The 12,908-nt window shown below is 51.7% G+C and overlaps 6 protein-coding genes across 7 annotated transcripts; 4 read left to right on the forward strand and 2 right to left on the reverse strand.

Moving 5' to 3' along the window:
* Nucleotides 1-270: 270 nt before the first annotated feature.
* Nucleotides 271-656, forward strand: J3458_020358 (uncharacterized protein; the record flags this gene model as incomplete). The annotated part of the gene is made up of 3 exons (XM_007812241.2): nt 271-311; nt 384-436; nt 529-656. The coding sequence occupies 3 exons, from the start codon at nt 271-273 to the stop codon at nt 654-656; spliced, it is 222 nt and encodes a 73-aa protein (XP_007810432.2).
* A 408-nt stretch (nt 657-1,064) lies between these two features.
* On the forward strand, nt 1,065-2,110 carry J3458_020359 (uncharacterized protein; the record flags this gene model as incomplete). The annotated part of the gene is made up of 2 exons (XM_066121990.1): nt 1,065-1,840; nt 1,900-2,110. 2 exons carry the CDS (start codon nt 1,065-1,067, stop codon nt 2,108-2,110), a joined length of 987 nt encoding a protein of 328 aa, XP_065972980.1.
* Nucleotides 2,111-2,432: 322 nt separating this feature from the next.
* Nucleotides 2,433-4,153, reverse strand: J3458_020360 (uncharacterized protein; the record flags this gene model as incomplete). Its single annotated transcript, XM_007812240.2, has 2 exons — nt 3,695-4,153; nt 2,433-3,624 (listed from the first exon to the last, which is right to left on the reverse strand). The coding sequence occupies exons 1-2, from the start codon at nt 3,796-3,798 to the stop codon at nt 2,433-2,435; spliced, it is 1,296 nt and encodes a 431-aa protein (XP_007810431.2). The 5' UTR covers nt 3,799-4,153.
* A 268-nt stretch (nt 4,154-4,421) lies between these two features.
* On the forward strand, nt 4,422-6,384 carry ALG8_3 (glycosyl transferase). Of its 2 annotated transcripts, XM_007812239.2 has the most exons (3): nt 4,422-4,679; nt 4,801-5,567; nt 5,641-6,384. In XM_007812239.2, exons 1-3 carry the CDS (start codon nt 4,603-4,605, stop codon nt 6,306-6,308), a joined length of 1,512 nt encoding a protein of 503 aa, XP_007810430.1. In that variant the 5' UTR covers nt 4,422-4,602; the 3' UTR covers nt 6,309-6,384. The 2 variants fall into 2 exon arrangements, with proteins under 2 accessions (XP_007810430.1, XP_065972981.1); XM_066121991.1 differs by having other exon boundaries at nt 4,422-5,567.
* A 92-nt stretch (nt 6,385-6,476) lies between these two features.
* On the reverse strand, nt 6,477-7,314 carry J3458_020362 (uncharacterized protein). Its single transcript, XM_066121992.1, has one exon. It carries the CDS (start codon nt 7,032-7,034, stop codon nt 6,675-6,677), a length of 360 nt encoding a protein of 119 aa, XP_065972982.1. The 5' UTR covers nt 7,035-7,314; the 3' UTR covers nt 6,477-6,674.
* A 688-nt stretch (nt 7,315-8,002) lies between these two features.
* Nucleotides 8,003-12,892, forward strand: J3458_020363 (uncharacterized protein). The gene is made up of 7 exons (XM_007814845.2): nt 8,003-8,626; nt 8,707-8,772; nt 8,847-8,905; nt 9,011-9,029; nt 9,096-9,161; nt 9,237-10,915; nt 10,989-12,892. Exons 1-7 carry the CDS (start codon nt 8,624-8,626, stop codon nt 12,124-12,126), a joined length of 3,030 nt encoding a protein of 1,009 aa, XP_007813036.1. The 5' UTR covers nt 8,003-8,623; the 3' UTR covers nt 12,127-12,892.
* The last annotated feature ends 16 nt before the right edge of the window (nt 12,893-12,908 follow it).

Genomic DNA, 12,908 nt, shown 5'->3' on the forward strand with positions numbered 1-12,908 from the left:
CCAACCCTAGAGCAGTGAGGCGTTCCGCGCTGAACGCATGCTCGACGGACAACCCTAGACCATTTCCCATCATCACCTTCCATTGTAGGCAGTTGTTTTAACTTGCATCGTGCATTGTCAGCAACGGAGGCTGGAAAGCGGACTAGCAACTGGTGGCGCAATAGACGGCCACAAGGGATCTTCGAGCCGGCCCTCGCACGCGGGGACGACGAGGAGAAGAACCAAGCACCGAGTCGACCGACAGGTGGTGTCATTTGAACCTTGTTGGAAATGGACTACGACCTGGTTATGGAGGACGAGTTTGACGCCCTGTGAGTTTGCCTAGTCCGACGGCCGTGTAACCGCTGGTTGAGACAGTCTGCTGATTTTTGTACGCCATGCAGCTGTTTGGATGTCAGGCGGGATCATGACTCGGCTTCAAAGACCAAATATCCTGGTAAGACTCACAGTCCAGTCGCCCAACCGCTCCTATAAAGCTTCCTGTCCAGTATCGGGAACGATGAGTACGGGGCTAATTGGGGAAAATAGCCAAGCTCCACGCCCGCAAAGTGGTCAAGGAGCTCGGCGTCGATGATGGCCTCATTTACCTCCCTGGCCAACCCGACATCTCGCTGGAGGATTCCGACCAGCCGCGACTGTTCCGTCAGCGACGATAGTATGTCCGGGAAACTCTTTGTTGCTCCCCATTCTGCCCCTCTCTTCTCCCCCACGAGGCTAACACTGGCAAAACCCTCCCTCGAAGCTTCTTCTACATAACGGGTGCCGACTTTGAGGACTGCGCCGCGACATATGAAGTCAAGCACGACAAGCTCACACTATGGGTCCCGTATGTCGAGCCTCGCCAGGTCCTCTGGTTCGGCTCTAAGCCGTCGGCTGCCGAGTGCAAGCGCCGCTACGATGTCGATGAGGTGAGATACACGACGCAGCTGAGCAGCTTCTTGCGCAGGTTCGCCGCGCAGCCCGAGCCGCCAGTCGTGTACATTCTTCACCCGGACCAGGCGCCGGACCTGGGTCATGGAAGCCAGTCCCAGCTGCGTCTCGACTCCTCCCTCCTGCTGCCGGCCATGGACCGCGCCCGTGTTGTCAAGTCCGACTACGAAGTCGCCATGGTGCGCCGCGCCAACGACATCTCGAGCGCCGCCCATCGCAGGGTTGCGGAGCGCATCTTGCGTCTCACCAACGAGCGGGAGATTGAGGCCATTATCCAGGCGGTGTGCATTGCCAACGGCTCACGATCCCAGGCGTATCCCATCATTGCCGGGTCGGGGGCCAACGGCGCGACCCTGCACTACGGCGCCAACAACGCCCCCCTCGGGGGCAAGCAGTGCGTCGTCATTGACGCCGGCTGTGAATGGAACTGCTACGCGAGTGACATCACGCGCACGCTGCCGCTCTCGGGCTCGTGGACGCCGAAAGCGGCCGCCATCCACGCCATTGTCCAGCGCATGCAGCAAGAGTGCATCGCCAAGGTTGGGCCGGGAACGGCCTGGCGCGACATTCACCTTCACGCGGCTTCGCTCGGCATGGAGGGCCTGCTCGGGCTCGGCATTCTTAAGGGCCGCCGTGAAGATGTTGCTCGCGCCGGCACCGTCGCTGCCTTCTTCCCGCACGGCCTCGGCCATCACGTTGGATTGGAGGTCCACGATGTCTCCGGTACGCTGGCCCTTTCCGCCGCCGAGGGACACGGCACGCAGCTCGACTTTGGAAAGAGGGCCATGGTGACGCCCTCGATGCTCGCCGACATGACCCGTTCGGCTTCATCCCCAGACGCTGCGGGTGTTCAGGAGAGGAAGACGCAGCTCCTGCTGCCAAACATGATTGTGACCGTTGAACCTGGAATGTAAGTGTCTTGCGCCCTGGTCTCGAGTCATATGATTTGCTAACTTTACGCGATTTCAGCTATTTCTGCCGCGAATACTTAGAGGGTTACTTCCGCAGTGACCCTGCTCACGCCGACTTTATTGACTGGGATCTGCTCGAGGAATACTACGATGTTGGTGGTGTGCGTATCGAGGATTGCATCCTTGTCACTGAGGATGGATATGAGAACTTGACAGTTGCGCCCAAGGGTGACGAACTACTCGACGTTATTAATAAAGGGGAGAAATAGATGGAATGCGCCATACAATTGACAAGGCTCCAGGACATCAAAACGTGTGTGTTCACAAGTCAGAACTCCTCGTCAATACGAGCAATTCGTTGTTTTAATCTTCATTTTGATTTTTTTTGCCGTCATCATATTTGCATATGCATATACTTTAATCTGCATTGACTCGCCCACCCCCTCTTCTGGAAATGTCCAAAATACACTTTGTTGTCCATAAATCACTCAACATCTTCTCGAGTATACATAATGTAACTCGCCAATGCCCCGCCGCAAAGGCTTTTGTTTGCTGTCTTTGGCACGGAGTGTCAACAGTCCATGGTGCTCCTTACAAATACTTCTTGGGGCTATTCGCTCTACGGCGCTTATAAACCACGTACCCGGCCACAAGAATAATTTGCGTACTCACAAAGAACAACATCAATTTTCCATGGCCGGGAATGCTGTCGCTTAAAGCCGCAGAGAGAGATCGGTGGTGGTTGCGCAGGTTGGCTTCAAAGGATTCGCCGTGAGCCTCAAGCTTCTGCCTCATATCGTGGTGCATGCTGTGGATTTCGGACTCTAATTCTCTGATCTTGGATTGCAGATCACCGATTTGTCGAAGAGCTGCAAGTTCGTGACGAAGAGAGTCAAATGCCTTTTTCATTTCCTCGTGCCGCGCCTCGTCCATTTGGTGGTGCTTAGATACGGCGTTGTACACTCCGCTTATCTGGTGAGTAGCAGCTTGGAGACGGTTGTGCAGGTCTGCGAACTGCTCCTTGGAGGTCTGGAAGACGTCGGCAGATTGGTCTGGGATAGCGTTGCCAAAGTCATCGTTCTTGTTCTCCTGTGCTTTCTGTCCTTGGTTGTTGTCAGGTTGATGCTGTCGAGAATTGTACTGGAACTGATCCATTTCTCCGGAAACACTCGAATCAGACATGACAACGAGCTTGAAGACTTCGAAAGAGTCAGGTGTTTCGGGTGTAGCTGCGGTGATACCAAAGTAGTACCCAGGAGGCAGTGAAACCTTGTCCGTCTCGAAGCAGTTGCGGCCATCAATTTCGACTTTGAAACTAGAAGCCGTCTGGCGGAGCTTAATTTGTGATGGTCGACCAAGATTTCGGTAGAAATAGTTGCACTGTCCGAATGCAAGCTTGTCCACATTGGGCTGTGACACGTAGTCGACGGTACCGTCGTTCAAGAAACCACGGATCATGCCACCAGAACCACCATGTGAGTCGATAACCAGTGCCAGACCGTCGAACTTACCCGCCGTATAGACGCTATTAGTACCAACTTCTTCCTTGCCTCGCCGCGCAAACCAAATATTCAGGTTACCACCTGCTCGGTCCGGTCCGCTTGCACGGAAATCTACGTCAGCCACCCAAGTTGAGCGCGTGAGAGGTGAATCTGACCAAATCGACGAGCGCTGGTTGCCCGGATCTATCGGCGTGAGGACAATCTTGTTGGAAAGGAGCTGCGGCTGCTCAGGCTGACCCGTGATTGTGAAGTGTGGGATCTTTCCGTCGTCGGTACCCAGGCTACGGAAAAAGTCCTTGTTAGTCGGTGCTGGCCATTCGCCTTCTTAACGTATGCTCGGAATCAACTTACCGTCCGGAATGGCCAAAGCTGAGCTCGCTGATCAAGATCTGTGCCTGCGAGGGGCCAGCAGCGAACAGAGTAGCGAGAGCTACAAAATTATTGGGAAATCGCATGGCGACGAGGTTGGGACGATGATGCCGCCCAAAAATACAATGTATGTATTATGCAATTAAGAGCCAGTGACTGGAGTCGCAAAATTGGATCGTGGATCAAAGTCGTCGGCCAGTCCAGCTGGTTATGCTGTGCCGGACACTTTGTTTGACGACGCACGAATCGCTCGCCCCACGAAGATAACCAGACGGATTGATGTTTGACAGCGTGGTCCTACTGATCATAAAAACAAGAAATGTAATAAACTGCGTATAAGGACAGAAATAAGGTGCTGGTTCACCCAAAACTCCATATATGGTATCTTGACCAGCGACAAAAGGTGCAAGGCGTGGACAAACACAACCAAGTCGACTTGCAACCACCAGGTATCATTGATGTGGACAGATGGCGTTGATCCGTGTCTACTTCAGGAACCTGCAGGTGAGCTTCCCCAAAGTCGCAGGTTCAGGGGGCTGCGAGAGCTGATTGGTGCTGAGACCTCCTCTTACAGCGTCAAGAGGCAGGCACGGCTGTCCAATGGTTGAGGAGAGTCCAAGTACGTACCCGGGATAGTGGGGCTGCTGATTAGTTAGGTTCTGAGCTGTACCTGTGGCCTCACGACTTCGCTTCTTTGCTGATCGCGATGTGAAAAGCAGCCATCTCGACATTTCTGGTCGCATCGCCATCGCCCACTCGCTAGCCCGTGCAGGACGAACTGATGGTAAAGAAGCTTATTCTACTAGCCAATAACTTCCTTGGTTCCTTGCCATGAGGGTGTCTTCAGGAGCGCTATTAGCAGTCCTTTGTCTCTGAGCATCATCTACGCCATGACGGAATCATATCCCAGTTTAACGCAGTGTGCGGTTGTGGCCGCTGCGTTCAAAGTCCTGCTTTTTCCTGCCTAGTATGTTTTAATCTCCACCGCCTCCATGCTATCGTTTTCATAGCAGGCTTTATAGCACGGAAGACGCCTACAATTATCACAGTCAGATTACGTCCAACATTTTTGCCTAACACGCCCACAGCAAATCCACAGATTTCGAGGTACATCGCAATTGGCTTGCCATTACCAATAGTCTTTCTATATCCGAATGGTATTATGAGAAGACGTCAGAATGGACTCTCGACTATCCTCCCTTCTTCGCTTACTTCGAGTGGGTTCTCGCGCATTTGGCTCGACTGGTCGAACCCGCGATGGTGAGGGTCTACAACTTGGATCACGAAAGCTGGCAAACTGTATACTTCCAACGCGCAACCGTCGTTGGTACCGAGCTACTGCTCGTTTACGCGCTTCAGCTTTTTATTGACTCGACACCTCTACCATCGAAGCGAGCTGCCCAGGCTGCTGCATTGTCTGTCATGCTCTCCCCTGGCCTGCTGCTCATAGACCACATTCACTTCCAATACAACGGTTTCATGTACGGCATTCTTCTGTGGTCGTTGGTTCTCGCTAGGTGCAAGTCTACACTTTTGCAGAGCGGACTTGTTTTTGCCGCACTTTTGTGCTTCAAGCATATTTACCTCTACCTGGCCCCTGCATACTTTGTGTTCCTCCTGCGAACATACTGCCTTTCGACCAAGTCATACTTCCAGATCAAATTCCTAAATTGCGTCAAGCTTGGATTGGGAATCATGTCCATCTTCACCGCGGCATTCGGCCCGTTTGCTGTTATGGGACAGATTCCACAACTACTGAGCAGGCTTTTCCCCTTTTCCCGCGGACTCTGCCACGCTTACTGGGCTCCTAATGTGTGGGCACTCTACTCCTTGGCGGACCGCGTTTTAATTCTTCGTAAGTGGACTATGTGGACGAGACACAGTCATTACTTATTTATATTTCGATCCTTTGCTGATATTTGTATTAGTGGCCCCAAGATTGGGCCTTGCCGTAAAATCAGAGGCCTTGCAGAGCGTCACGAGAGGGCTAGTTGGCGATACCGCCTTCGCCGTTTTGCCCGAGATCTCACCTAGAGTGTGCTTTGTTTTAACACTGCTCTTCCAAGGTCTTCCCCTCCTCAAGCTCTTTTTCGCCTCTCATCCGTCATGGGAGGCATTTGTCGGTGCTGTCACTCTTTGCGGGTATGCATCGTTTCTCTTTGGGTGGCACGTTCACGAAAAGGCCATTTTGCTGGTCATCATTCCCTTTAGTCTCATCGCGCTCCGGGACAGAAGACACCTCGGCGCCTTTCGTCCATTGGCGGTTGCCGGTCATGTTTCGCTATTTCCATTACTATTTACTCCGGCGGAATTTCCTGTCAAGACCATATACACCGTCTTCTGGCTAGTTCTATTCTTGATGTCGTTTGACCGGCTGGCACCAGCATCAAGTAAGCCCAGGGTGTTTCTGCTGGATCGTTTCAGCACGTTGTACATTGCGGTGAGCATTCCATTAATCGCATATACATCTTTGTTGCACCATGTTATTTTTGGAAAGAGCTATGAGTTTCTACCACTCATGTTCACCAGCTCCTATGCCGCGATAGGGGTCGTCGGTAGTTGGGTCGGATACATGGTGGTATACTTCACCTCGTGAGAAATAAAGAACAGGAGCTAGATATCAGTTAGCCTGAATGTTTGGAGATACCCTTAGCCGCGAAATTCAGTTCAAGACCGTGATATACAAGTCGAAGTTTACAACATGATGTCTCTCTGTCCCAAAACTGAAGTTGAGTAAGCCGTCGACTTCCAGGAATCGGCTAGAGGCAATTCGAGTGGGGCGGCAGGTCGACTACTCCACGTGCGACTCGAGGCTTTGGCGTGTCACTGACATGGAGCGAACGTCAGTAGAGCCCCAGAGCATCGGACTTGTATCCTGGGCGTCATGGGAAGTAGAAGTCACCGGAAAACAAAGATCAAGACATCCCAACAAGAGTGTGCACAACGCGTCAATCACCCTTATTCATGTGTTCTTGTCGAACACAATTGACTCGGATGAGTTTAAGAGTCGGCCATGTGCAGATCCGCGAGCTCCGGCGTTGACGCAAAAGTGCCGGCTTCGACCCGGAGGACCTGAAAGGACGGAAACAATCAAAATATGATGGAGTGGAGGGGCAGAATGAGAAAGAAGATTGATGAGAGTGAGATTGGCTCCCCACACGGAGTGATTTGGCGCTGTGCGCTCTGATGCAAGCACAAAATGCGGCAAGAAGATGTAATTTCGACCAGAGTCAGGTAAGTCCAGATGTCCTTCATGCAAAGCTTCATTGACACGATGTGCTATAACGGCAGGCAATATTACGAGACAAGAGTGAGAATGCATGTTTCATAGGCCCAATCGATTCGTACGCCAACGACGAACAAAACGAGCCCAAAAACGTGGGTGAAATGTCAAAATGCACAGCCTTGGTTGCAGAATAAGATGGTTTGGGCAGACGAGTGGTTTTGTGGAGGACATGGTTAAGGCGGTCGGTCGTGGGGAGGCGAAGGCGGAAGCAGACGGGCGGCCGTGCGCCGGGGGGTGTGTGGCTGTCTGGTGTGTCTGGTGTGGGCTTTGTGTCATTTGAGTGGGCAAGGGCAAGTCAGGGCCGTGTGGTGCTCCAACTGTGGCGGGTGCCAGCTGCCCATTTGGCCTGGTGAACATGGCGAACATTGGTGCTTTTAATTTTCCCTCTTTTTTTTTCCCTCTCCCTTTTTTTGGGCCTCGTGTAACTTCATTTAATCGTGGTTCTCAAGCGCTCCGTACTTTGGTGCGTGTAACGAGCCAGTGGGCCCTCGGAGCAGATGCTCGAGTGTCAACGACGCACTCTGGCAAGGGAAAAAGAGAGGAGACAGCGCAGCTACTACCTAGGTAGTTAAAGGCTTCCAAGGTTGGTTTGATAGTACGCCGTAAGGCTGTCTCTTTTGCCCAGGCTCAGCCGTAAACTGGCCGCCCAACGTCACAAAGTCTTTCTTGACAACGCGACAAGTACCCAGGTACCTGGGTACCCCGTACTCACGCACCTAATACCGAAGTCCCAGAAATCCGGCTAGTCCACTTGGTGTTCTAGAGTCAACTCGGACGGGGAGGGGAGTGGGAGGTTCACGGCTCACATGTACCCCCGCGACGCGCTCCAATCTATGTCGAGGTACCTTTTCGCTGCGCATGACCCGTTAAGGAACCTTATCCACATGGGTGTCCTCGCTGGCGGCTACTTGCACGCGCCGTCACTGGCCTGCCGCTGGTGTCCGAACGGTTCTACTTTTCTGTGTCCTGGGTTCCTCCTGCCTTTCTTCAATCACTTCTCCGTACTTGTCTTCCTTGCTCCTCGAGTCTCCTTAGCTCTTTCCTTTCAGACTTAAGTGATCCAATCCCAGACAAATGGTCAACTGGCCTTCTTCCTCGACCGCACACCCCCCACAGTTTTTTTGCTGCTTGCTCCTGCTTGGCTGGGTTCCCTTCACCTCCCGCTTGGCTCACCTAATTCTTTTTCTCCTTCTACGTTGCACGTCAACAAGACTCGCGCGTTTTCTTCTTTGCAGCTTTTTCCATCTTCCGGATCGTCGCACGCCGCCAACCCTTTTGGACGCGCACAGCAACGCTATTCAACTTACTTGTGCTTGATATAATTACCTTGAGCCTCGTATATATATTGACTCGCGCGCCACGGCACCTGCGTGTAAGTCTACATCGTCAAATTCCCTCCGGGACCGACGACGCCAAAACTACTCAGTCTCGGCTCTCTCGCTCTTCTGCTTTCAACCGGACCTCCGCGCCCGCAACATCACACCACCTGCCTTCGAATGCTCCTTTAGCATTCGTTTCGTATCTTGCGTAGTTGTTGGCAAGGGGTATCTGCTTGTATAGCTTCTGGCCCTGGAGAAGCATTTGTCTCTACTCCGCCACGCGGAGCTTCACTCTTCCTTGTCACCATGGTAATGACCAGCCCTACGAGAGATATCGAGTTCCTTTATATTTCCCAGAAATTCCAACCACCACTGACACACCCTTACAGGTTCTCTTTAAACGTAAACCGGTGCAGTTCCTGCCGCCGGCAGATATTCAAGACGAAAATGCAGAAGTATGTACCGGGCTTGGCTTTGGTCGCCAACCGGCTCGGACTAAAAGGAAACCTTACATGACTGACTGATCCAGGTATGGCACATTCCCCAGACCGGAGAGCTCTTCCTGAGCTATGAGGACTATCTAAGCCGGTAAGTTTGGCCTCGCGCATCTGGTTTTCTGCGCTGGCATGCGCTCCTTTGCTGGTCTCTCGTATCATGGGAAGTATTTGTGTGCTGAGAATTCTTCGCCGCCAGTATGGATTTTTACAAACAGGTATTATATATTCCGTACCCATCGTTTACGTGAATGCGCTGTGTCGTTTCTTACACCAGTGTTTAGCGTCGATTCAACGATCAAATAACAGGCCACTCTGGCCTCACCTTTTTTGAGGCTTTCAACAGTGAGGTTCGATTTTTACCCATTCTCCAAAATGCATTGTCAAAAGAAAGTAGCTGCTCACTTTTTTCTCTTGTCGCGCAGCTTACCGGCGGTCGCGAAGTCGAAGCTTCGTTTCCTGAAGCACTCAAAGGCCCGATTCTCCGCAAAGTCCAGTTCCAAACCATTTCTCGTCTGGACAATCTTGTTGATTTAATCTACGACGAGTTTAAGCACGATTATTACCCAGGAGAAGAGGTGACGGTAACCTTGGACGGTGGTGATAGGATTCACGGCCTCGTTCGGGACAAGACCACCTTCGGCCCAAGGATATTACCTGACGGCGCCCGGACACTACCTGTGACACGCTACCTCGTCAATATCAAAGACTCCGACAAAGAAACCATCGTTACCGATGAGCACATCTGTCGCGATCGTGGTGTTTTCACCAAGGCTATGCTACGCTCGTTCATCAAGAAGACGGTTATCAGAGAAGCATGGACAGGGGCGCCATGGCTAGTCAAGCATGACTACGCTAATATATATCACATTGATACCAGAGTCCCCCCTCAGCTTCGACACGATACAAAGCTGCTAGAACGGAAACAACTCCAGGCCCAAAAACGGGGTATCACAAGTGAAATGAACGGTGTTTCAAATGCCGGACCGATGCGACTCCCGGAATTGAAGCCCGCTACAAAGCATCATAAGGGGAAGCAAAGTCAATTCGGTATCAAGGGGCTTAAGTGGCCTCTCAATGAGCCTGTCAATGGCGTTAATGGGCTAATACAACATGAGCAACAAAGGGCTACGATACGTGAACCCACACCGCCGCCTCCTCCTCCCCCTACCAAGTATCCTATTGAAGACCTATCACTGCCGCCCAAAGAAGGCAGCGTTCGTCCCCGTCTCAAATTCATGTGTCACGATCCTCCGGTCAAGATTGAGCCCGAGATCGACGAATCTAGGCCCTTCTTCGACAAAATCGACATGGCCACAGTCGGTGCATTCCTAGAAACCTGGGACACCCTTAATGTGTATTGCGAGATTTTCCAGCTCGACTCTTTTACATTTGACGACTTTGTCGAGACTATGTCTGTGGCTTCCGAACAAGTTAAGGTTCAGTTATTCGACGAGATTCACTGCTCTGTGCTGAAAGTACTAGTCGACTCGGAACGCGAAGGAGGTAAAGTTCGCATCAACTTACCGGAACTAGCAGACGACCACAGCGACGAAGAAGAAGGCGAGGAAGAAGATGATGAAGCAGACGAAGGGGAGGAGGCAGCCGCTGAGCCTGAAGAGAAGCCAAAGGGTCGCGCCACTCGCAGCAGTCTCGCCAAACTAGAGGCCGAAAGGTTAGCAGCAGAAGCTGCTGCCGCCGAAAAGGAAGAAATTCGAGCAGAGCAGGAATCGCGCAATCGAGCCGAAGAATTGATGAGGGAATTTGATTGGATAGATCACCTTCGGAAGCGCAATTTCTCTAACGGCGGATGGGAGAGGATTATGGTTGGATTGTTGCACCAGTTATCCAAAGACGATCGCTACAAGGAATCTTGTGAGGAGTTGCTCGAGCAGCTAGTTCCGGCAGACTCAAATCCTACACCAGAAGTCATTCGACGGAGCTATGCTGAGCTCGACGTCAACTATCGCGTCAAGGCCTTGCAGATCATATGTCTGCTTACGATGGAGACAAAAGCTGTCCGCGGCTATATGGAAGACTGCAGTGAGACAATGACCAAGTATCGCAAGGACAGGATCGAATGGCAACGACAGAAGAAGCAAGCGTAAGTTCTTGTGAATTTTGCACACGATGCGAAGCATACCCCTGAACTAGAGGCTGACTTGACTGTTCTATAGTATCGAAGATGTTCGCCAACTGCACGAACAACGCAGAGAGCTTGTACCCGACCCGGATCCTTATGAAGGAGTTGATGCTAATGTTGTGAAGGAAGAAGAGGATGTCAAGATGGCTGACGCTGACGAGTCCCAGATCGACAAAGAAGATGCAGAAGAAGGTAACGACGAGCCCAGCCAGCCAAAGGGTAAACGACGGGGTCGTGCACCGGCGGACAAGAAGAAGCAGAAAGATGCAGAACCCGAAAAGGAGAAGAAAGAAAAGGAAAAAGAAAAAGCGAAGGAGAGGGAGAAGGCGGCGGAGAAAGAAAAAGAAAAGACGCGGAAATTGATCAATCTAACTCCTCAACAACAGAAGCAGTACAATAAGATTCTGAAGGAGATACAAAAGAAGGAGGACATCATCAAAGAATGCGAAGATGAGGTGGCAGTTATCGAAAACGATCTGCGCGAAGCGGACTGCCCACGTACAAGAGTCTTGGGCAAGGACCGCTTCTGGAACCGATATTACTGGTTTGAAAGAAACGGAATGCCTTATGGCGGGTTGCCAACAAGCTCAACAGCAGCAGCCGAATATGCCAACGGGTGCATTTGGGTCCAGGGACCTGATGACATGGAACGCGAGGGGTACATCGACGGACCTCCAGACTTGCAAAACGAATACAAGGCCAAGTTCAAAATGACGGTGTCGGAGCGCAAAGCTAGGGAGGAGAATGGAACCAGCGTTTTCACGGCCAGACAATGGGGCTACATCTCAGAGCCTGAAGATTTGCATGCACTCATTAAATGGCTAGACCCTCGGGGCTCCAACGAGCTGAAGCTACGCAAGGAGCTCATCAACTACAAGGAAAAAATTGCCAAGCATATGGAAAACAGAAAGAAGTACCTGGCAAGTGACGAGGATAAGGACAAAAAGGACGAGGCTGTGACGAAGAGAAGCAGCTCACGCATCCGAGAGAAGACACCAGAGCCACCTACCTACCGTTGCCTGCAATGGGAAAATACAATGGCGCTTGAGGAGCTAGGTCACATCCATTCAGACCCTCCGCCGCCGCCAAGAGCTAGGAAGCAAACTAAGAAGAGGGAGGCACAAACCGAGGCGGCGGGTCGAGGTGCAGCCAAGACTCGGCGGCGAGGCTAGGCGGCTATAAAGCACTTGGATTAATCAGTATGGTAAACCGGAGCTTCGATTTTTCTCCAGAGGTTGACAGGTCCGAGGTGAATCGCAGACGGAAATGGAGATTACTCTTTTTGGGAACGGGAGCACTAAATGTTGTTCATGTATGCTCTGCTTTTTTTCTTAAACAGCGATGATCTTATTTTTGTGATTGGAAGGTTTCGTTTTTTGGACAAGATGTGGTCAATATTTTGGTATAGACGAACATAGATAGATGCCTTGGGTAGGGGCTGGTAGGCGGGCATAGAAGTCTTTTTCAGGAGCGCAGTCGGTCAGGCTAGGAAAGGTAGACGATAGTGACATCAAGTCATGAATGAATGCGCGAAGACGAATTTTGGTTTACCCGCGGTATATGGTGCCGTGTAGAATGCAGTGTATCATGTTGGACATTGAATTCGGATGATGTGGAGTGATCAGGCGTATAGACAGGCCAGCGGCTGGATTGATGCTGGCGATGGTATTTATTAGATGTTCCAAATGTATGTAATGCGGGATATTTGGACGAGGCTGAGGATGGTCGGTCTGTCGGTCGGTCGGAAACGGGTGCGAAAGCGAAAGCGATGGATGGCATAACGGGTGACGCCGCAGTTGGAACGTCTGCTACGATCTTGTGCGCCACCGTGGGCCGAGGCTGCAGCGCGCATCCTGGACGCCCGAGCATGGCAGCTAAGCTAGCAAATACTCGTGGGACTTGACGGGCTGATGGGGTCAATGAAATGCGGTGCCTGAGCTGAGCTAGGTGCGTA

The sequence above is a fragment of the Metarhizium acridum genome (genome assembly GCF_019434415.1).
Source record: "Metarhizium acridum strain ARSEF 324 chromosome Unknown scaffold_573, whole genome shotgun sequence".
In the NCBI taxonomy this organism is placed as follows: Eukaryota; Fungi; Ascomycota; class Sordariomycetes; order Hypocreales; family Clavicipitaceae; genus Metarhizium; species Metarhizium acridum.